Source organism: Globicephala melas, chromosome 1 (assembly GCF_963455315.2).
Source record: "Globicephala melas chromosome 1, mGloMel1.2, whole genome shotgun sequence".
Lineage (NCBI taxonomy): Eukaryota > Metazoa > Chordata > Mammalia > Artiodactyla > Delphinidae > Globicephala > Globicephala melas.
The window spans coordinates 130,083,345-130,105,618 of record NC_083314.1 but is presented as its reverse complement, the minus strand read 5'-3'; the positions used below and the strand labels follow the sequence as shown (position 1 = coordinate 130,105,618).

The window sequence follows — 22,274 nt, the reverse complement described above, 5'->3', positions numbered from 1 at the left end:
ACTTGCAATTTATCCTGTGAACAAAATATGACTCTAGAATTTGATTCTTAGCTCTGTGATAATCTGGTAGGTTGTAGAGGCAATGAGTGACAATGAGAGGCAATGAGGCAATGAGTGTTCCCTTTAAATTTCTTACCAATATGTAATTGACTGAAGACATTTAGCACCATGGAACACGTCCACTGGCTTTGACATTGAGCACACCCAAGTTTCCAAATCCTGATTATGTAGTCAATGTCTGGATTATCTAGTTTGTGGAGTGTTCAGATCTTTGCTCAACGCGGTGGACTGTAACGGACGAGCGGGGTCTTTGGAGACAGTGAGACCTGGGCTCGGCTCTTAGCTTTGCCATCACCAGCTCCACGCTTTTTGTAAATCACTTAACATTTGTCAACCTCCTTGTCCTCAGCTGCAAAACAGGTATAATCACATGTACCCTCTGCCTTGTGTGAGGATTAAGTGAGATCATGCATATAAAGTATCCAAAGATTACCTGGCACATGGTAGGTGGTTAATAAATGTCAGGCCCCCTTTCCTTCTGTTGCCTGTGCTTTTTTCCTTTTATGCATCTGGACTAGCAGAAAAAAAGTTCTGAGCTTGACTCCTGGCTCCCTGTAATCCTGAACGATTGAGAGCACTTTCAGAATGTCTTCTGTACACATTTCTTACTTCTAATTCCTGGCTGCAAGGGTAAATACTACCACTGGTGGGAAGAGAAGGGGAAGAAAAGAAGTGAATGTTTAGAAATAAAAAAAGAGAGACAAAGGCGAGAGAGGCAGGAAGAGGAAGTGACAAAGGAAGAGAATAGAAAGGTGTACCTGATGGAGGATGTAAGTTTTATAGAGAAATCATAACCCTTCACAGAGCCAGGCAACCACATGATGCAGAGCAAAGAGCACAGGCTATGTGATAAAACAGAGCTGTGTTCAAAGCCTGGCTTCTCCGATGATTAGTTCTGGAACCTTGATCAAGTTCCTTAACTTCTCAGTACTTCAGTTCTCAAAGGAAGAAAACACAGCAGCAAAATTTACTGAGTACTTACCATGTGTCAGCACTCTTCCGTTCATTTACATTCTCACAACAGCCCCATCTGATGTGTAGAATTACTGTCCTCATTTGACAGATGAGGAACCTGGCTTGAGGACATGGTAAACATTTGTTCAGGATCACAGAGCTGGGATTTGCCCATAGACAGTCTGGCTCTGGAGCTCACACTTTAACCACTGCACTGAAACTAGTGCATCACGGGGCTGAGGAGGACGGGAGATGTAATTGAATGGGCCCACAAAGGGCCTGCCCATAGTATGTGCTGGGACATGTGCTCCCTCCCTGTCCTTCTTTCTCTTCTCCCCTCTCTGGCTGTTTGTCTTCTGCTCTCCAGATGGGACTTAGTTTCTGGAAATTTCCATCTGGTTAAATGGAACTTGCTGCTCCAAAAGGAACCCCAAGATAGCCTCACCCTAATATACTCTGAATGTCACTGTTACACAAGTAAAATTGGTGCAATTGAAGCCGTTTTCAGGGATTGCTTCTGCTGATTCCACCCCTGGCTGTAAATCAAAACAAATCTGACAGTGGGAGAAATAAAACTACTTGACCCATTCATACACACACACACACACACACACACACACACACTCTTAGACACAGGAGTTGATTATTCAGTTTCTTTTCAAGTATGTTCTATTGACTTTCTCAAATTAAATTAGGTAATATTTGACCATCGTCTCATGGATTGGTGATTATTTCTTCTATGAGTTCAGCCTGTGTTTCAGCATCAAGTAGATAATATTGCCTGGTTTTTTCATTTGCTTATTCATCATTTAACAAAGAGTAACTGGGAGTCTGTTACATTCTAAGCATTGTGCTAGGTATGAGGAGTATTAAGATGAATGAGATAGGCCTCCTTACAAATAGATTATTGTCTAGTGATCATAAAACCAAATAATTATACTCCAGCGTAAGTTCAGGAACGGAGATGAACACAAAGTTCATCATTTGTATTTTGTATTTTTACAGGATCAAAAAAATGTTTCCCTTATGATTTATGTTTATTTTTCTATTGAGAATTCTTTCTGCATTCCAATAAAAAAGAATTAACCAGACGTACTTTCTTTGAGTTGTTTTACTAATACACGTTTTAAGAGTAAGTTAAGAATCTAATTTCCTCGTCATTTTTTAAAATTTGTCTTCAAGGTAACCTTGTTTTTTCTGACTTCTGTAGTCAAAGATATATACATGTTCATTGTGTAACAGCAGAAAAAGGAAGATACTGGGACACAAAGAAAATTGAAATTATCCTATAATCCTACTCCCCCTGAATTATTTAATGAATAACCAATTGACTTCCAAAGTCTTCATATTGTATAGATATATATGTATATATGAAACTGTTTTTTTTCCCCTTCAAAACAGAGCCTACTGGAACATTAGATGTCTGGTACATGAGACAGCACATTGACTACAATAGACAACAGATTTCTCTTTTCTGGAAGGTAAGTTTACAGTGTCCACTTAAAATTCAGGAGAATTATAGATTTGGGTTTTTTGTTTTGTTTTTGTTGAGGTATAATTGACATATGAAGAGAATTACATATTTGAATGATAAGTTTCAAGGCCAGAAAAAGACCTTCTGTTTCCATAGTGGCTTTGGTATGAGCCTTCAGAGTCTGTGTTGGAGCTCATTTTCTCAGCCAGATCCTCATGATGCTTGATTCTGTGTCATTTATTTTTCCCAAACAAGGGTGAGAACTCTGACTTCCTGCCTCCACACAATCACATCTTTCCCTCACCCACTTCCAGTCAGATCAAGGTTCCCTCCCATCCCCGAGCATGTCCACCCTTTGACCCCACTCAGTACACCTTCTCTTCTGATTCATACAATATGCCCAACAGTGACCATGCAACCTCACTTATTCATTTGTGGGGAAATTAAAGCTGTGGATGTTTAAGAATATGGTTTCTTGCAAATCAAAACTACAATGAGGTATCACCTCACACCAGTCAGAATGGGCATCATCAAAAAATCTACAAACAATAAACGCTGGAGAGGGTGTGGAGAAAAGGGAACCCTCTTGCACTGTTGGTGGGAATGTAAATTAATACAGCCACTATGGAAAACAGTATGGAGGTTCCTTAAAAAACTAAAAATAGAACTACCATATGACCCAGCAATCCCACTACTGTGCATATACCCTGAGAAAACCATAATTCAAAAAGAGTCATGTACCACAGTGTTCATTGCAGCTCTATTTACAATAGCCAGGACATGGAAGCAACCTAAGTGTCCATCAACAGATGAATGGATAAAGAAGATGTGGTACATATATACAATGGAATATTACTCAGCCATAAAAAGAAATGAAATTGAGTTATTTGTAGTGAGGTGGATGGACCTAGAGTCTGTCATACAGAGTGAAGTAAGTCAGAAAGAGAAAAACAAATACCGTATGCTAACACATATATATGGAATCTAAAAAAAAAGGTTCTGAAGAACCTAGGGGCAGGACAGGAATAAAGACGCAGATGTAGAGAATGGACTTCAGGACACAAGGAGGAGGAAGGGTAAGCTGGGACAAAATGAGAGAATGGCATGGACATATATACACTACCAAATGTAAAATAGATAGCTAGTGGGAAGCAGCTGCATAGCACAGGGAGATCAGCTCGGTGCTTTGTGACCACCTAGAGGGGTGGAGTAGGGAGGGTGGGAGGGAGACTCAAGAGGGAGGAGATATGGGGATATATGTATATGTATAGCTGATTCACTTTGTTATGAAGCAGAAACTAACACACCACTGTAAAGCAATTATACTCCAATAGCGATGTTAAAAAAAAAACCAAATGGAAAACAATATGTTTTCTATGGTCATTGAAAAGGGAAAGGATGGAAAAAAAGCTGCTCTACCTCAGGAATACTAATAATAGTAGAAAATAATAGGAATAGGAAAAGGAAGCAGCCCTTACGAATAGTAGTAAAAGAGTAGTAAACTGGACAACCTTCCAGAAAACAATGAGGCCTAATGTTATTACAAAATGTAAAAGTTTTACAGAGTACTGAAAGCTGGCATTATCGTTTCACTTAATCCTTACAAAAACTCTAAGAGGTACATACTAGAATCCCCACTAACACATGAAAACACTGAGAGTCCAAGAAAGGAGGTTCTTCTCAAAGTCACCCACCTACTAAGTGCAGAGCTGGGGCTGAAACCCATCCAGCGCTCTTTCTGCTACAGCATGACTCATCTTTGTCCCAAAAAATAACTATTTGAATTGAGCTACTGATTGGCATGTTCATAAGAAGAGGTTTTATTTCCCAAAACTTACATCCCTTTTACGACAGTTCTTCTAGTTAAGGGCAAATAAACAGTTTTGGAATTATGAAGCTGATGAGCATGAAACCAGAAGTCAGACTAATGAAGTCCTCTGGTGGGGTTAGCTGGATAGATTTTGATAATTGCAATCTTCTTCAGTTTTAAGAAATGAGCTCTTGCTCCCTCTTTCCCTTTCTCTCTCTCACACACACACACAAAATGTCTGGCATAAGAGGAGTCTACTATAAATAGCTTGGTGAGTCATAATCAAGTTCTTCCCTTCGAAACTAAAACTGCAGCTTAAAATTTATCTTAAAATAAAGCATTGTTAATAGCAAGATTATTCCTAAAGCAAGGCGTTTAGAGCAGCCATGATTTGTAAATAGTATAGAAGAACCCAGCTCAATTCCTGGCTATTGGTTTTCATTTTCAGAAGTAAGCGACTGGTTAAAACGAATATTCTTCCTCCCATAAAGATCCCTCCTCCCAAAATGTACTTTACAGTTATCTGAAAAGATACTCTGTTCTGGTCCCATTTCACTCCTCTCTACTCTAGGGTTTCTCTCGGTAGAATGAGGGTAATGAGCCTGGTACCTGCAGAGCTGACAAGGCCGTCATAGGGCCCAGTCAATGAGAAGACACAAACGCAGAAAAATCACGGGGGCCACCAAGGAAAAATTAAATGATACTGCATCATGATTTTTATCCTAACAGGGTAAGCAATGTGCCTGGTGCTATATCTGTGTATACTGTCACAGAGAGAATTTAGAACAGGCATGAGCAGGGTACCCTGAAACCAACGTCAGAGCAAAGTCAAAATAATTATTTGTTAGCCAACAGGTAATGCTTAGCAAGCTTGCGTATGCAAACTCCTCTCTGCTACTCATCTTGATCCTGTCGCTATTCCTCATGAAGCTTAGATTCTGAAATGAAGCCTTGAAATTCAAAGAGGCTTTAAAGCTCTTCTAGTCCACGCTTTCTCTCATAAACATTGCTCCCAGCCCAGCCAGGACAGACAGATATCTGGGACCTTCTGGGACAGGGAGAATCGCTTTGGAGGAAGCCCAGGCCTCGATGGCATCTCTTATTGAGAAGTTAGAAAATCTTTCCTTTTGTGGAGCCAGAATTGTGGGCCCAAGAAGGATGCTTTGGACTGGAATCGATTTGAATAAGAAACCAAAAATGTAAATACTAGAAGCTTCTATAACCTTGTGCCAGATGGTAGTCGTGACAGGGCACCTTCAAAACCTTCAGTGATGGTCCAGGCTGAGAAAGGAAAGTTGGACCCAGTCTTCAGTTTTATAGGGTCATTGCAAGATTTAGTCCTTCTCTGTCGAATCCTGGGCTTCTTCAACTGCCTCTCCACCCACCTGGGAGAGGCAATTAAACCCCAGCTGGAGTTGCTGAGATGAGCAGTCCTGCTCTGGACCCCAGAACCACGAATCCCAGACCTCTAGAGCCAAAGGGCATTTAAGCAGCATGCGGTTCTAACACTCGTTTTACAAACACGGAAACTGAGGTCTAGGGAGGGGAAGTGATTTCCCATGAGAGGATTCCATGATGTGGTGCTTGTACTGGAAGCCTTTCCTGGGCGGAAATACTGCCCTCTGGAACCACTCCTCTCCCACTCATCCGCCTGGGGATTCCTCTTGCCCCCCTTAGGCAGGCTTGGGAGTCTCACATACAGGGCTGTGCTGTGACACAAGGAACTCATCTAAACCTCAGGCTAGAAAGAAACACTGTAGCCGGATCAAGAGCTTTGTGGTGGGGCCTCAGTCAGACCACACGGGGGAAAGGAAGCAAAGACGTGTGTGGTGGCTGATTTTTCTTTTTTCACTTTGATCAATACTGGGAAACCAGATAAGGGGGACACCCCGCCACCGCAAAGGGGAATTTGGGGCTTTGGCACCAGAGGAAGCCCCAAGTAAAACCCCATCAGCCTGTGAACACAGAGAGAACACGTTTCTCTTGCCGATAGGGAGAAGTGAGATGACCTTTCATTTTTGTAGGATGTTTACACTAGGGGAGAACAGCTTGGTGCTGAATGGGTACAGCCCCGGTGTGTGTGGAGGGAGTTGAGGATGTATGAATGTGCGTGTCTGGAGTGGTGTGTGTGCATGTGTGTTGTATATGTGAGTGAGTGCACATGTGTGTGAATGCGTGGGAGTTTTGTATGCGTGGGAGGGATGTGAGTGTGTGGGTGTGTATATGTGAGTACGTGTGTGAGTGTGCGGGCATGTATGTTATGCATGGATGTGTCTTAGTATAATAAAATACCATAGACTAGGGGCTTATAACTAACAGAGATCAATTTCTCACAGTTCTGGAGGCTGGAAGTCTGAGATCCAGCTGCCAGCATGGTTGGGTGAGGGCCCTCTTCTGTGTCGCAGACTTCTGTTGTATCCTCACGTGATGGAAGGGGCTAGACGGCATTCTGGGGTCTCTTAGAGAGTGCTAATCCCACCCATGGGGGCTCCACCCTCAGGGCCTAATCAACTTGCAGAGGCCCCACCTCCTGACACCATCACATTAGGTGTTAAAGTCCAACATGTGAATCACCCTCCGCAGTGAGTAAGTGTGAAGGTGTGTGTGGGATACATGTGGGTATAAGTGTGGGTGTATACGTGTGGGTGTTTGAGTGTGAATGTGTATGAATGTATCTATATGCGTGTGATTTATGAAGGTGGGTGTGCGAATATGTTGAGGGTAAAGGAGACCTTTGATGTTCTGGTTCCCACATAGTTACTCATTTTCCCACACCTTGGTTTCTCCGAAAAACTCCATTTCCTCAAAAATATCCTGTACTATTTTTTGCCATAGTTGCTTTTTAAAAATTTTTTAATTTTAAATTTTTGGCCACACCACGTAGCTTGCAGGATCTTAGTTCCCCAACCAGGGATCGAACCCATGCCCCTGGCAGTGCAAGCCAGAGTCGTAACCACTGGACCGCCAGGGAGGTCCCCATAGTTGCTTTTAAGAGAAAAAATACTTTCTATGTTGAAGCCAAAAAGTAGAACCTAATCTATGAATCAAGCAAAAACACCTGGATGTTGTTAAAACAGTAAATGCAATAACAGGTAGAAACTGTTGCTGTGTTACCAACAGCCTCAGTGTTGGGTTAGAGCCCTTTAAGGGGTGGGGAGAGGAGTGTCACCAATTCTTAACCTCAGATTCCCTCTATCATCTCCTTCTGCACAAACTTTCATACCGTTTCCTTTGCTTTAACAAAGCGTTTCAATCCATGATTCCAGCACACTTCTCCTTCAGTTAATACAGCTTCTATCCTTTAAGAAGAAAGTCACCTCAAATATATATGGGGATGATGTATGAAAAGATATGACGATGGGTTAAAGCCACATTAACCTTTCCAATTTCCTCTGTAAATTTCTTCAGTGTCCTCTCACTGTCTCGATCATAGCAAGTCACAAACTTTCTGAAATGGTGGTTTGGGCCATGGGTCTGGAAGAGAAATACCTGTGTGCAGATGGAGCTGAATTCACTCCTTCATTCACTCACTCATTCATTTATTCATTCAAGCAAACACATACATGAAAACCCCTCTTTAGGCCTAGAGCCCGTGCTGCATGTGGGGATATGGAAGTGAACAAGCCAGGTCCAGGCTCCATGCCCTTGAGCTCACAGTCCAGCAGGAGGACAGAAATAGCAAGGAGGTGGTGAGGGCCCTCAGGTTCAAGGAGGGGTTCAAGGTTCGGCTGGGGGGGATGATGGCCAGGCAGGGGAAGGAGTGAGGAGTCGGAGAGGACCTTTCAGAATGTAATACTGCAGATTTCAGCATCGTCCATTCTCCATGCAGCTGACTAACTTTGTGAACCATAGAACAAAGTGGAGCTCAGGCAATGAGCGAGTCACTGCAGTTAAAAGATGGAGCATCAGAAGGACAAAGGGCATAGGAGAGTCTACACATCGAAAGATAGGCCTGACAGTCAGAATCCCACGTGAGTTTCTGCTTTTTAGTTTCTTAATTGGTTGGAAGGATGTCGAGGTATGGGTAAAGTGAGTCCACAGTCGAGTTGCTGAGGGTTAAATAGGGTGAAATTTTTGTTTGTTCGCTTGTATTTTTAAACAATTTTAAGGATAAAATCTTTTGGAATAGTTTAAATCTTTAGAAAATATCACGTATAAACTGCCCCTTAAATTGTTAGTATTGATTCTGTCCAGGTGTTATTAAAGTTTTCTGACCCTAAAAAAAAAAAGAGAAGTTAATACTGGAGTTCCCCAGAAGAACAAGTTAGTCAGGACAAGGGTGGGAGAACATTTGACAGGAGAACCCCTGGGGACACGACTTCGGCTTGAAGGATCACATTAGTGAAGTGCTGTCCCATAGAAATATAAAGCAGGCCACGGATGCAAGCCACATGCATAATTTAAAACTTTGTTGTAGGGCTTCCCTGGTGGCGCAGTGGTTAGGAGTCCGCCTGCCTATGCGGGGGACGCGGGTTCGTGCCCCGGTTCCTGGAAGATCCCACATGCTGCGGAGCGGCTGGGCCCGTGAGCCATGGCCGCTGAGCCTGTGCTCTGCAACGGGAGGGGCCACAGCGGTGAGAGGCCCGCGAACAGCAAAAAAAAAAAAGAAAAAAATAACTTTCTTGTAGCCACATTTTAGAAAGTAAAAAGAAACAGGGACAATTTTAATAATATATTTTACTTACAGATATATTTGGAATGTTATCATTTCAACATGTAATTGATTTTAAAAATATGAATGAGCTATTTTACATTCTTTTTTTCCTGCTATGTCTTTGACAACTGGTGTATCTACTAAGTGCCAGTATGGCACAGTGGCCAGGGGCTCACCCTCCAGATAGCAGCCCGTCTCAGGTCAGGAGAGCCCCGTTTTGAAGGCTGCAGAGCTCCCTCCTGTAGTGGCCAACAACCAGTGTCCTGAGCCTTAACAAGCAAGATAGAAGAGAGATAGGTAATCTTTTGGTTCCAAAGGTGGGGAAAAAACTGGGTGTTTTATATTCACTTGTTCAATGAAGTAATTCATTTGGATAAACAGCTACCCTCGAACCATAGAAGTCAAGAAGAAAGAGAAAGAGCCAGCCCCATACACCAGTTTACAGCACAGCCTCAGACTGTTGAGACCAGAAGCGGCTTATTCAGTACATTCACTTGGTCTCTTTCTCCCTGTCTTTGTCTTTGGTGAAAGAATAATATTCCAACCTGTATCACATTGCACTGAAGGGATGAATTCTTTGGCCTCCTCATATGAAAGGGATTCAGTAAAAGTAGAAAGTATTATTTGTAACCTGGTTTATATTGATGGAGGACAAAGGTCTATTGTAAATCCCCAGGGAAGATTGGCTTCCAGGAGCCTGAGGCCCTTATATAATTATAGGAGGTATCCAACCTCAGAATCAATGTTTAAATACAAAAGCAGCAGATGGGAAGATTAGTTTTGCTGCAGTATTCAACTCTCTCTCCTTCCCTTTCCCAACCCTGTCTCATCACAGGCTGGCACAGCATTTCTGGAGATATTTTCAGACAGAACAGGTTGCTTTCCCTTGCTTACTAGTCACACATACTGTACCAGATGCAATGCAGGGAATTTGGGTTGGATAGCAGAATGTGGTCAGTGACAAAGATAAGAGTAAGTAGCAGAGAATTAACAGAAGATAGAAAACAGAGATGGAAGGGGAGTTAAAGCTTTGCTCTTTAAAAGTTTCCATTATTTTGCTGTTTTCTAGCTGTAAAACAAGATAGACATCATTATGCCCGGGTAACGACCAGGAGGTATGACTATCAATTAAATCAGTTCAGAGTAGCGGAACACCTGGGGGATGCCTACTACGTGCCAGCATGCCAGCAGTTAAGACTTCATTCTCCAGATAGAGCAGCTGTGCTAGCTGGGTTCAAGCTCCAGCTTTACCACTTACTGTGTGTTCCTGAGCAAGGCGCTTAAACTCTCTGTGCCTTACTTGCCTCATGAGTACCGTGCAGATAGTAAAAGTATATATAACATGAGGTTGGTATGAAAATAAGAATTGTGAAAAGTGTTTGCCAGGTCATTCTTAGGAGGCGGACACTGGTCATGACACTGAGGATGCAAAGACGAACTGACAGGCTAGTGGGGAGATAGGTCCACAGATGGAAATTTCCAGTACAGTGATTTTTAAAACTTCCAGGTGAGGATTGTCTTCACTTTGGACTGGGGTTGCTGAAGGCAGTCATAAGTTCTGAAGTCAAGGTACCCAGACTTAGACCCACAAATTGCATATACTTTGTAATCAACTGTATGGCACTGGTGAAACTTCCATAGAGAGCTGTGGTATAAGCCAGGTCAAGATTAATAGAAGAGCCATATAAGTATGATGGGAAAAGTGCCAATTATGATGATTTTTATATTAGAGTTAAGTGAGAGTAGGGTACCCACCAAGTGTCTTCATATCTCTCATGCACCAAACACTCTTTTGAAACAGTTTACTGCCCTTAGCTCATTGAATCCTCCAATAAGCCTATGCTGGATATAGAATTATCCTCATTTTACAGATGAGGAAATTGAGGCTCAGAGAGGTGAAATAACTTGCCCAAGGTCATGTGGCTGCTAGGTGGTGGAGCAGAAAAGCAAAAGATCTTTCCGAATAACAAGAACCAAGTCAGCAGTGTTCCAAAACCAAAAAAAAACCCAAAAAATCTTCACAGATAAAGCTGTGACTAATAAGTATTCAAACTGCCCAGCTTTCCAACGGGTCTTGATTACAGACTCTCTTCTCTGATACAGGCTAAGCTCTAACAGTTTTTTAAAAGTTATTATTTGCATCAGGGGAAGTTCAGAAGTAAAATATTACTTTATTGTAAGTACAGTAGTTTTTTCGAAGTCTTAAGAGGAAATGATTTATCAGTTCACAGAAACACCTTTCCTATAATATACTTCAAAACACAAACGGGGCACACATTCACAGATGCATCAGACTTTGTCCTTTCTTGGATTACATTCACCAAGTTATTTTTGACGCTGAAAGCCTTTTCAGGCAGCAGAATTCTTATAATGGTTTATGAGGGAGCTGTTCACTCTTTGCTTCTCAGACAAAGCGAAGTCAGAAAGGCTACGCTCACTAAGTTTAGATCATTTTCCACAGGGCAGAGCAGAAAGAAGACTGAAGGGAGAGAGGCAGTGGGCAGCTTTTCCTTTTTAGTGTATTCTTACCAGTAGGAGAGGGTGACAACAGTAGGACCACTGGCTTGAAACCCACTCTCAGCACTGCCCAAGAAGGGGCAGGAAGTACCCTGTCTTTGAGATGCTCCTAGGGACCCCAGACTCCGTCTGGATATCGCCCTCCTTTCTCATATCCACCAGGGGGCGCACTAAAATCTCGCATTACTTTTCTGTAGGGAGGTTTTTTTGAATTAATTTTTTTTTTTTTTTTTTTTTTTTTTTGCGGTACGCGGGCTTCTCACTGCTGTGGCCTCTCCCTTGGCGGAGCACAGGCTCCGGACGCTCAGGCCCAGTGGCCATGGCTCACGGGCCCAGCCGCTCCGCGGCATGTGGGATCTTCCCAGACCGGGGCACAAACCTGTGTCCCCTGCATCGGCAGGCGGACTCTCAACCACTGCGCCACCAGGGAAGCCCTAATTAATTTTTTTTAACATCTTTATTGGAGTATAATTGCTTTACAATGGTGTGTTAGTTTCTGCTTTATAACAAACTGAATCAGCTATACACATATGTTCCCATATCTCTTCCCTCTTGCATCTCCCTCCCTCCCACCCTCCCTATCCCACCCTTCTAGCTGGTCACAAAGCACCAAGCTGATCTCCCTGTGCTATGTGGCTGCTTCCCACTAGCTATCTATTTTACGTTTGGTAGTGTATATATGTCCATGCCAGTCTCTCACTTCGTCCCAGCTTACTGTTCCCCTCTCCGTGTCCTCAAGTCCGTTCTCTAAGTCTGCGTCTTTATTCCTGTTCTGCCCCTAGGTTCTTCAGAACCTTTTTTTTTTTTTTAGATTTGTAGGGACTTCTTGAGTCAGTTTCTTAACCTCTCTAAGCGTTAGCACCCTCATCAGAATGAGGAGTTATAAGGAATAAATATGACAGGATGTAGAGCTTCTGACTCATGGTATGGCCCAATAAATGATAGATTCCCCCTTCTCACCCACCCAAATAAACAAACACTAGAGTAAAAATAAATTTATCTGAGAAGACCCAGCTGGCTCCTCAGGCCAAGGTTTTTCTCAGTTCAGAGCTTCTCTCCTTCTGACTCAGGGCTCGTTGGCTCTGGAAAAAAAGAATTCTGGATCTCCACTCTCCCCAAATTGCTGACCTCATGCCCACTGTTGATGTTCCAGTTGCTTTGCAACTCTGGGCCAGAAGGGTGAATAGGGTCCAACTATGCAACATGGCGCTCGTACTTACCAGTTCATTGTCTCACGCTTGCCGTTAGAGGGAGCAGTGAGTCAGAGTGGAGGGGTCATGAATCCAGAAGTCAGGAGCCCTGGATTCCACTCTCAACCCCTCTATCTGTCCCTTGAGTGGCCTTAAGCAAGTTATCTCTTGTCCCCAGGGCTTAGTTTCCCCGTTGATAAAATGAAACACTGAATTCATTGTTAATCTGTAGAACCACTTCCTGTTCTGTTGTTCTGGGATGATAGTCCATTCCGTCTACGTGTCATCAAGGGGTAATGCATTATATACCTGATTCGCAAACTTGATGTTACTGGGTTTTTTTTAACCAACCTAATCACACTCTTTTTAGTTGCTTCAGGAGACTGAGTGCCCCTCCAGCTAAATACCTGTTTTCCCATTGGCTCATTGAACTCATTGAATCTTTTATTCTATGGACCCTGCTGGACAAGTTAGACCCATTTTCCAGTTTGGTTAAGGAGACCAGTTATCTGAGAGATGTTTACAGCCAAACTGGAGCTTGACATTTTATACAAGCATAACTCAAGGGATACCATATTTATTTGTCTAACTCCTTGGCTCCATCCTCACCTTCTCACTGATATTTGCAACTCAAAACTAATGCAAGGTGGGTCCAAGCCCTTCCCTGCCCTCTGGGAACATTTACTCATCTTTCCAACCCTCACCTCTGTTTACTACATCACTGGGATCAGCTGGATTTCCACAGCGGTCTCTAGGTAGGTTCATTGGATCCAAGAGGACTTGACGTTTCCTCCCTTCTGTCAGCACTCTACTGCTGGATTGCTGAGGTGTCTGTGAACAATAATGAGCGCGTGGTAATGCAGGCTGTTTCCCTATTGCCCCTTGGGCAAAAGAATGGGGAGCTTTGTGAGCCCATTTAACTCTTGGGGAGTGCCTTTGGGTGGGGTGCCTGGGATGGGGGTGACAGTCCTCCCTCTGGAGCTGCACAAGGGACAGGGAGGGAAGAATGGAGTGAGAGAGAGCTGAGGGAATGGTCTTCCCTAGCCAGCTTTTGCTTTAATTTATCTTGTTTTTTCTCCTATGACAAAGGGCATGTTTATTAATAACAGTTCAGAACATCACAATGTCAAAAGCATTCACTTGTTTTAATCCACACAATGGGCCTATGAGATCAGCTGATGGACGTTTGCAGTGCTAACTTTCTTGGTTCTTGCCAGGACACAGGATGTCTTCTAGGGAACGGCTGAACGTGCGCCCAAAAATGCCCCCAACAACATGGCATTCACCCAGTGTGTTGACCATGGTTTATGACCCAGTCTTGGGCCTTGTGGATCCAGAAGGGTACCTAGGGCATGATCTGCATTATTCAAGCTCCTAGAGCCTGAAATATAAAAAGCTGGATGTTCATGCATTAATTTATAGTGAGAATTGCAGCTGTTGGGCCAACCAGAAGGCTTGAGTCAGCAGATAGGAGCATCCTCTCCCAGCGTGCTAATTATTTCAGAAGCCAAATTATAATCAGAAGGCCAATTTTTTCACTTTAAGTGAAAAATACAAATTTTAAGTGAACCAGATGTTCACGTTAGCCCAGCCTCTCCTGACAGATAAATGACGATAAATGACATAGGAAACCAAATTTAAAAGATTGCTTAGGGAGCAGAGAACCAGAGAAAGGGGCATTTGCCAACCCTAAGGTGTGTCTTTCAGCGGCTTGAGGCCACCCCACACCCCATGGAAGGAAGAGTCTTGTCAAGAAAACTGTGATGCTTAAGTCTGGTGAGCAATGCCTTTCTCTCCCTGCACTAGGCATGGACAGGCACTGCCAGCACAGGCCTTGGCAACTCCCCATTTCCAATGCTTCTGTTTCCCATGGTCCTTGTCCAAACAGGGTTACAGTACAAATAATTAGTTTTCTGCTTACTTTCTGGGATTGTTCCCAAGCCGTCTCAATTGGAATTCTTGCAGTTCCAAAACTTGTTAGTCACACATCTATAAACAGTGTCTTAGTTTCCTAGCACAGATGGCTAATCCAATTCACTAAGTATGGATTTTACTAGTTTAGCTCTTAGAAAGCTTGTTTTTGATTTCAGGAGCAGCATTGCACTTTCTATGTAAAAATATATACGTGTGTGTGTTTCACAAATTTGGAAATGGAGACTCAGAGGGTCTGAATGCCTTGCCCAGGGTCACACAGCTGGTGATTGGTAGAGCTGGAACTCAAACCCAGATCTTCTGAGTCCAGATCCCTCACTTGTTCCATTGAATGTAATTGAGTTTTCTCCTATTAGGAAGTGTCACTTTGAAGCAAGAAAGGAAAATCAATATGTTTTTAAGAATTAGCTTTAAAAAATGTTAACTGATTTTTTTTTCTAAGTGGCGGGGCTGGGTGGAGACATGAAAGTGTGCAGTGGAGGAGATGAGAAGATGTAAATAAAAAGGTCACTGCAGTGTAGCCACCTGCTGCTGGTAGTCATGAGGTCCTAGCATAGAGCATCCAGTGACCTTGTCTGAGAGTACATAGTAAGGAGATGTGTTTTGTTGCAGAATCTGAGTCTATCAGAGGCAAAAGGAAAAATCCTCCACTATCGAGTGACCTTGCAGGAGGTAGCAGGGGGGAAAGCCACACTACAGAACATCACAGAACACACCTCCTGGACCTGGGTCATTCCCAGAACTGGGAACTGGGCTGTATCCGTGTCTGCAGCTAACTCGAAAGGCAGTTCCTTGCCCACTCATATTAACATAACGGACCTGTGTGGGGCAGGTAAGTACCAAATTTTCTTTAATATTACTTGAAGGAAATTGTTTTACTAATCTCTTATCTCCCTCAGGTCCAGCTCAGGGCCTGGTATGAGTAACACAGGAGTTTAGAATTTGGAGTCAACAGCCTTCAGAGGCTGTCCGAAATTCCCATTTAGCCAGTGAGTGTCCTTGGACAAGTGAATTAACACCTCTGAGCTTCAATTTCCCCCTCTCTAAACTAGGGATTTTATTACCTGAATTACAGGTCATTGTGAGATTAAATACAGAGACTAATACGTAGCAGGTGCTTAATAAATACTAGTTAAGGAAATATTCATTACATTAAATTGAACGCTCTTATCTGGCTCATTTTTCCAGAAGCAAGAATAATATGTGTTGTCAAGTTCTAGAAAAACCATACCTATAGTCAAAATATGTTTTAAAACCAATAGTCTTAAAATGAAATTCTGGCTGTTATGGAACTATAGTACAATTTTGCTATAATACAGCTCTTTATTACACAAATTTAGATATGTATCCAATTATCTACTCTGAAAACCTCCCAACTAGCTATACACATTTTATAGTTGCATCCCCTGAAAACTAACTTAGGGTGTAAGCCCGTAATTCATCAAAAAAAAAAATAGATATTAAAGCTATTTCTCAAGATCTGTATAATAAAAGTATTTCAAGTCAAGATCATTGGCCTAACTTTTTCAAAAAATGCCTGATAGAATAAAACTCTATAATTAGATCCTTCCTTAAAATTCAGTGTAACAGTTTATCCACATGGGGGTCTAGCAATTATCATTTTGAAGAAGCTTCTACCAAAAATGATTATCTTATAGACACTGTCGAACCTTGGTTATATGTCATTTGAGTCGTACATCTGTAAATGTAGAGGTAATATAGTAGATAAAAATACAAATAAATATTGATATAACCTTGGGTTGGCATATGAGTTAGGAATCGCTCTTAGGAGTAAGAGTTGCTCTTACCAAAGGCCTGACTACAGTGACTTATTTATTCTCTTGTATAAAAGAAATTTGGAGGTAGACAGCCCAGGGTTAGTGTGACAGCTTCATAACATTGTGAGGACTCCAGGCTCCTTCCTTCCGTACCCACTGCCAAGTTGACTTCCATCCACAAGATGGAAGTGGTCCAGGATGGCTGCTGGAGCTCTAGCTGTTTCCTTCTAGGCAACAGAAAAGAAGAAGGGAGAAGCCTCAACTCTCCCTCTTCAGGAGTTTTGCCCCAGGTCACACAACAACCCTTGCAGTCATTGACCCTAACTGGTCACCTGATCACACCCAACTGCAAAGGAGGCTCAGAAATACATTGTTCCCTTGCTAAAGAAGCTGAGGAGAGAGTATTTGGTAGGTAACTGGTAATCTCTGTCTCATGTGGGGAAGGCATGAAACCTGAAGGAAAAGATGGATTAACTATAGGGAAAAAAATCTCAAACTTTATGCATAGTAAAGTAAAAAATTTTAAAACACCATAAATAAGGCTTTAAAATGCAAAGAGCAATTTAAGAAAAGTGTATGCTACATTTTTGGTGAAAAGAGGATTGATTATCTGTATATATAAGTTTTCAAATAATACGAGATCATGGGATATGAACAGGCTACTCAAAACATAAATATAAAATAAAAGTAATAATAAAGATATGAAATTTTTAGCCTAGTTAGCAATCAATGAGATGCAAATTTTGAAAAAACATGAGAAATCAAACCAGACCGAGAAAGAGTAAGTAGAATTAGCATAACCTATATTGGTGAGAGTGTGGGGAAAATATACCCTTGTATACTGCTGGCAGGTGTGTAAATTGGTACAACTTTCTTAAGAGAAAGTTGGCAATTGGTAACACTAACAAACTTTAAATATGAACATATCTTTCGATCAAGAAATTTTGCCATTAGAAATGTGTCCTCGGGACTTCCCTGGTGGCGCAGTGGTTAAGAATCCACCCGCCAATGCAGGGGACACGGGTTCAAGCCCTGATCCAGCAAGATCCCACATGCTGCGGAGCAACTAAACCTGTGCACCACAACTACCAAGCCTGCGTTCTAGAGCCCTCGAGCCACAACTACTGAGCCTGCGTGCCACAACTACTGAAGCCCACGTGCCTAGAGCCTGTGCTCTGCAACAAAAGAAGCCACCCCAATGAGAAGACAGTGCACCTCAATGAAGAGTAGCCCCCACTCAATGCACCTAGAGAAAGCCCATGCACAGCAATAAAAACCCAATGCAACAACAACAACAACAAAAGAAATGTATCCTAGCGAATAATAAGGCATGAGCTTAAAAAAATGTAAGCACAAAAATGTTTGTTGAAATGTTTTTGAAATAATGAAACACCTCAATAATGAAACACCTCAAAGCCTAAATATTTAATAATAGAGGATGGATTGGTTAAATATGTCATGACCCTCACCCATCTTAATCCCACTCCAGCATTAAAGTGATATTGTAGCTATGTTTTTATTAGCATGGAAATATGCACATAATAAGTGAAAAAGTAGGCTTTCAAAAGTATACATGGTATGATGTCATTTAAAAAATATATTTACACAAATACACATTTTAACATAGTAAAAAAAAATCTAGGAGAATGTACATGGAAATATTAACAGAAACCATATCTACAATATGGTATTACAGGTGATTTTTATATTTAAATTTTTTTTCTTCAATGAATAAGTACTATGTATATAAGTTTTAAAGGGAATTCTGGTGGGGGGAAATTGAGATCTTACCACTGTTTAGTATCCTGCTCTTGTTAAGATGTAGTATGTCAAAATACGTTACTTCTTTAAACCTCACTGCAGATGGGTCTTGAGGATATAAGCTTCTTGAAGTTTCTGGGCCCATTCCAGCTTCTTTATTTAGATTTGGAAACAGCTTCTCAAAATGACACATTCATTATTTTAGAGTTGGCCTCTACATTATTGATTCAACAAAAATTTATTGAGATTACTATATAAGGTAACTGGAATTCACAAGAGGTAAAAAATACAGTCAAGGTCCTACAGTTATATTTTGATATTTTGTCCGGTGGGAGGGATAGACATATAAACAAGTAAACTGCAGTACAGGATAAGTGTAATATTAGAGGTGTGCACAGGGCACTCTAGGAACAGAGAAAAGCTGAAGCATGGGCTTAGAGAGGAGACTACATGTGAACAGAAACGGAGAGACAAGATGGTGTTAGCCAGGCAAAGTAGTGCAGGTGTGCGAGCGTGAGGGTTTGCTTTAAAGTGAGGTCTGAGCAGGCATATAAGTTGAAAAGGAGAAATGGGGTGGGAAAGAGTTGAAGGTAAAGGGGAAAGGGGATCATTAATGGAATGAAGTTCCTGGGGAGCTGAAAGATGATGGGATCCAATAGCAAAAAAGATGTAAGAGACACACTTCTTCCTCTCATAATGGAAGGTGTTAAATAAGGGTGAGGCTCAATAAGGAGGAGCGTGGAGGGGTGGTAAAGTAGGATATTGAAACAGTTCTCTAGAACTGAGCTGTGACTAAGAGGGTCCTACTCCCAGAAATCTCAAGAGCCTATTGTCTCTCCTAATGCCACACCTAAACCATCCAATAAGAGTAGTTGTGCACCCCAGCGAGACCTGGAGGACAGATTTGCAAACCACATGGTCCCATCCTGGAGCCCTCTTGTCTTACGCAAATTCTGCATGATCTGTAGGAATAGCGTACCATGATTTTTGTCTCCCTCTCTTTCAATATATGTTCACACTACTCACATAAATAGCTTTCCTTCTAGGAAGAGAAAAATAATGCCCCACGAGGCAGAATTATGTTGATTTTGAGAAAGTAGGGACAACTTTGTTGTAAAAGGTATATGCCACAGCACTGCATATCAAGAAGCACTAGAATGATTTTGTTGGTTTATGATGAAAATTGAATGTGTGCTAAACCCACCAGTCAACAAGTAAAACATATTTAATATTTCAGACCAGTCCCTATGCTCAAGAATTCTTGAAACTATGACAAGAAACAGAAAGCAGTACAGCCATAAATAGAGGCCCACACAGATGTCAGAGACTGAGGCCCCAGGAGGTGATGTAACTTGGCCAAGATCATATACACAATTAGTGGCAGAGCTGGACTGAAAAACCAAGCCACCTGTCTCTTAGGTGGGCACTTTTTCCAAATACCTTATGACTCCATAGCTCTATTTAGAAGTTCTCGGTGAAAATGGAGATGGGAAGTCGAATGATAGAGGCTAAAGGAATAACTTTGAAAGGTGTCAGAGAGGTGAGTTGTTAGCAGAGTTCTAAAGGAGAGAGCATGCCCTGGCAAACATGATGGAGAGGAAAGTCAGGCTGGTTCCTGCCAAGTGTGGTGACTCAGAGGCTGGGCAATGCCAGGTTGATTTACTTAGCTAACTGCAAAGAGAGCAGTGGTTAGAAAGGCTCTTTGGCTATTTTAGCCCATCATCTGGCAAAGGGTCTTGCAAACCCTAGGTGATCAATACATATTACTGAATGAATACATTTTATTCTCCAAAACAAAACAAAACAAAAGCAAACTTGTGACATAGCCAGAAAATAAGATACCAAGGCAAATGAAGATAAAGAACCAGGGCTGGGGAATTCGAGTTCCTGGCAAGGGAGCCAACACACAGGTTCCAGGCTCTCACCACCAAACCTTCCCTGGAGATAACCACAGGAGAGACAGAACTGGATGGCTGAGTGCCTATGGATGGGTAATAGTGATGAAGGGGGAGGGCTGAGGTAGCACTTCCTGGTTGCACTCCTTTTTCTTCCCCTTGTTGCCCTGAGATATCCATCACCTGGGCATTTTTACTATGGGCAGGAAAGTCTGGAGGGCAGGGCAGAGTAACTTCAAGGAAGCCCTGGAACCTGACAAAGAGTGCCTGTGATTTTCTTCTGCCACCCATCCCATGGCCTGGCAATTATAAAAGAGAATAACAGCCCTACCCCCCATGAAGAGCAGTGCCATCCACAGAGACATGGGTAGGTTCTGGAGCTGCCAGGTACACCTACGGGGAACAGGAGGCAGGCAGAGCTTAGGGTGAATCACTACAGGCTCCCTGGCTTTCCTCTCTGAAAAGCTCTTCCACCCCACCTAAACTTACCTGGAGGAGCATGAGCTCTGGCTAAACTTTCACTCCTCCCCCAACAGAAAAATAAAGGCCAAGGCTGCTGATCAATCCAAGAAAATAAAACATGATCCCAAAGGAGAAAATTAGTAGAAATCTGAGGGGCACAAATTCTGAGAAAGAAAGGCAGCAAATGGGACTACCTGTATGGTAGGAAGTATAACCAGCACAACAGAAAGAGCAAGAGTTTAGAATAAGCATAATAAGTATCCTTAGAAAGATAAGAGAGGATGCTAGGAACATAAATCAGAAATAAGTGGTTGTGGAAAAGGCCCAAATAAAGAGATTCAGTATGGAAAGTTCAGTTGTTGAAATAATGAACTCACCCAATGGGTTGGATTGCAGAAAGGACTCATCTGAATATTGAAAGAGTACATGGAAGATTGGATGAGAAACTCTTTGAAAAGTCATCAAAAGGGGAAAAGAATTTGAAAAATGAGAAGACTTAAAACACTGAAAGAATAAAAAGAGAAGTAATGACAACCACCTAAAAGGAGTCCCAATAAGAGAAAAAAAGTAAATGAAAGGGAAAAAGTTTTCTAAAATATTTATCAAGAATCTTATAGAATGTACTACTCTGATGAAGAATGTCAATAGTGGGGGAGGCGATGTGTGTATGTGGGCAGGGGTGTGTGGAAAATCTCTGTGCCTCCCACTCAATTTTGCCATGAACTTAAAACAGCTTTAAAAAATAAAGTCTATTAAAAAAGAAAGAAGTAATAGAAGGAAAGAATACGAGTGCAGAATGATCAAGCAGGTGTTGCTCCCAAAAATACAAAGATAGATCAGTATCAGAAAAATGCATCATTGTAATTCATTACTTTAATACTGAAAGAGAAAAAAAAGGATATGTTCTTAACAGATGTAGAAAAATATTCAGGGCTTCCCTGGTGGCGCAGTGGTTGGGAGTCCGCCTGCCGATGGAGGGGACGCGGGTTCGTGCCCTGGTCTGGGAGGATCCCACATGCCGCGGAGCGGCTGGGCCCGTGAGCCATGGCCGCTGAGCCTGTGCATCCAGAGCCTGTGCTCCGCGACGGGAGAGGCCACAGCAGTGAGAGGCCCGCGTACAGCAAAAATATATATATATATATATATTCAGTAAAGCAAAGTTTTTAGTAAATAAATAGTTTTTGTTGTTGTTGTTGTTGGGTGTTTTTTTGCGGTACACGGACCTCTCACTGCTGTGGCCTCTCCCGTTGCAGAGCACAGGCTCCGGACGTGCAGGCTCAGCAGCCATGGCTCACAGGCCTAGCCGTTCTGCAGCATGTGGGATCTTCCCGGACCGGGGCACGAACCCAGTCCCCTGCATCGGCAGGCGGACTCTCAACCACTTCGCCACCAGGGAAGCCCAAATAAGTAGTATTTTATTACAAATAAAATCAATTTGAAAGCTATGAAGAAAAGAAAACTTTTCAGCTTTGCTAAGACTTTCTACCAAAAACATGCAGCAAGCATCATCGTAATAAAGATATGTAGGAACATTCTCTTTAAAATTACAAGATAAAAGCAAAAAAAAAAAAAAGCATAAGATTTAATTCAAAGATTGAAAAGAGAAGATATTTTAAGTGTACAGCTAATAAGATTATTACATGGAAATTTTTTAACAAGGGCAATAGACAAATTATTAGAACTCATTAGAGAGTTTAGCAGGTCTGCCAGAATAAGAATAACATACACAAATTAATACTGGAAAAAGCAGTAGAAAATAAGATGCCATTTAAATTGCAAACTAATAG

At 42.1% G+C, this 22,274-nt stretch overlaps 1 protein-coding gene across 2 annotated transcripts in view; it reads left to right on the top strand.

The window, feature by feature from the left end:
- Window positions 1-22,274, top strand: part of IL12RB2 (interleukin 12 receptor subunit beta 2) — an 82,365-nt gene that overhangs the window by 30,638 nt on the left and 29,453 nt on the right. For both annotated transcript variants that reach the window (XM_060304421.1, XM_030865892.2), the window contains 2 exons: window positions 2,416-2,495; window positions 15,204-15,423. In XM_060304421.1, the coding sequence (XP_060160404.1) occupies window positions 2,416-2,495; window positions 15,204-15,423 (300 nt within the window). The remainder of the gene's footprint in view (window positions 1-2,415; window positions 2,496-15,203; window positions 15,424-22,274) is intronic.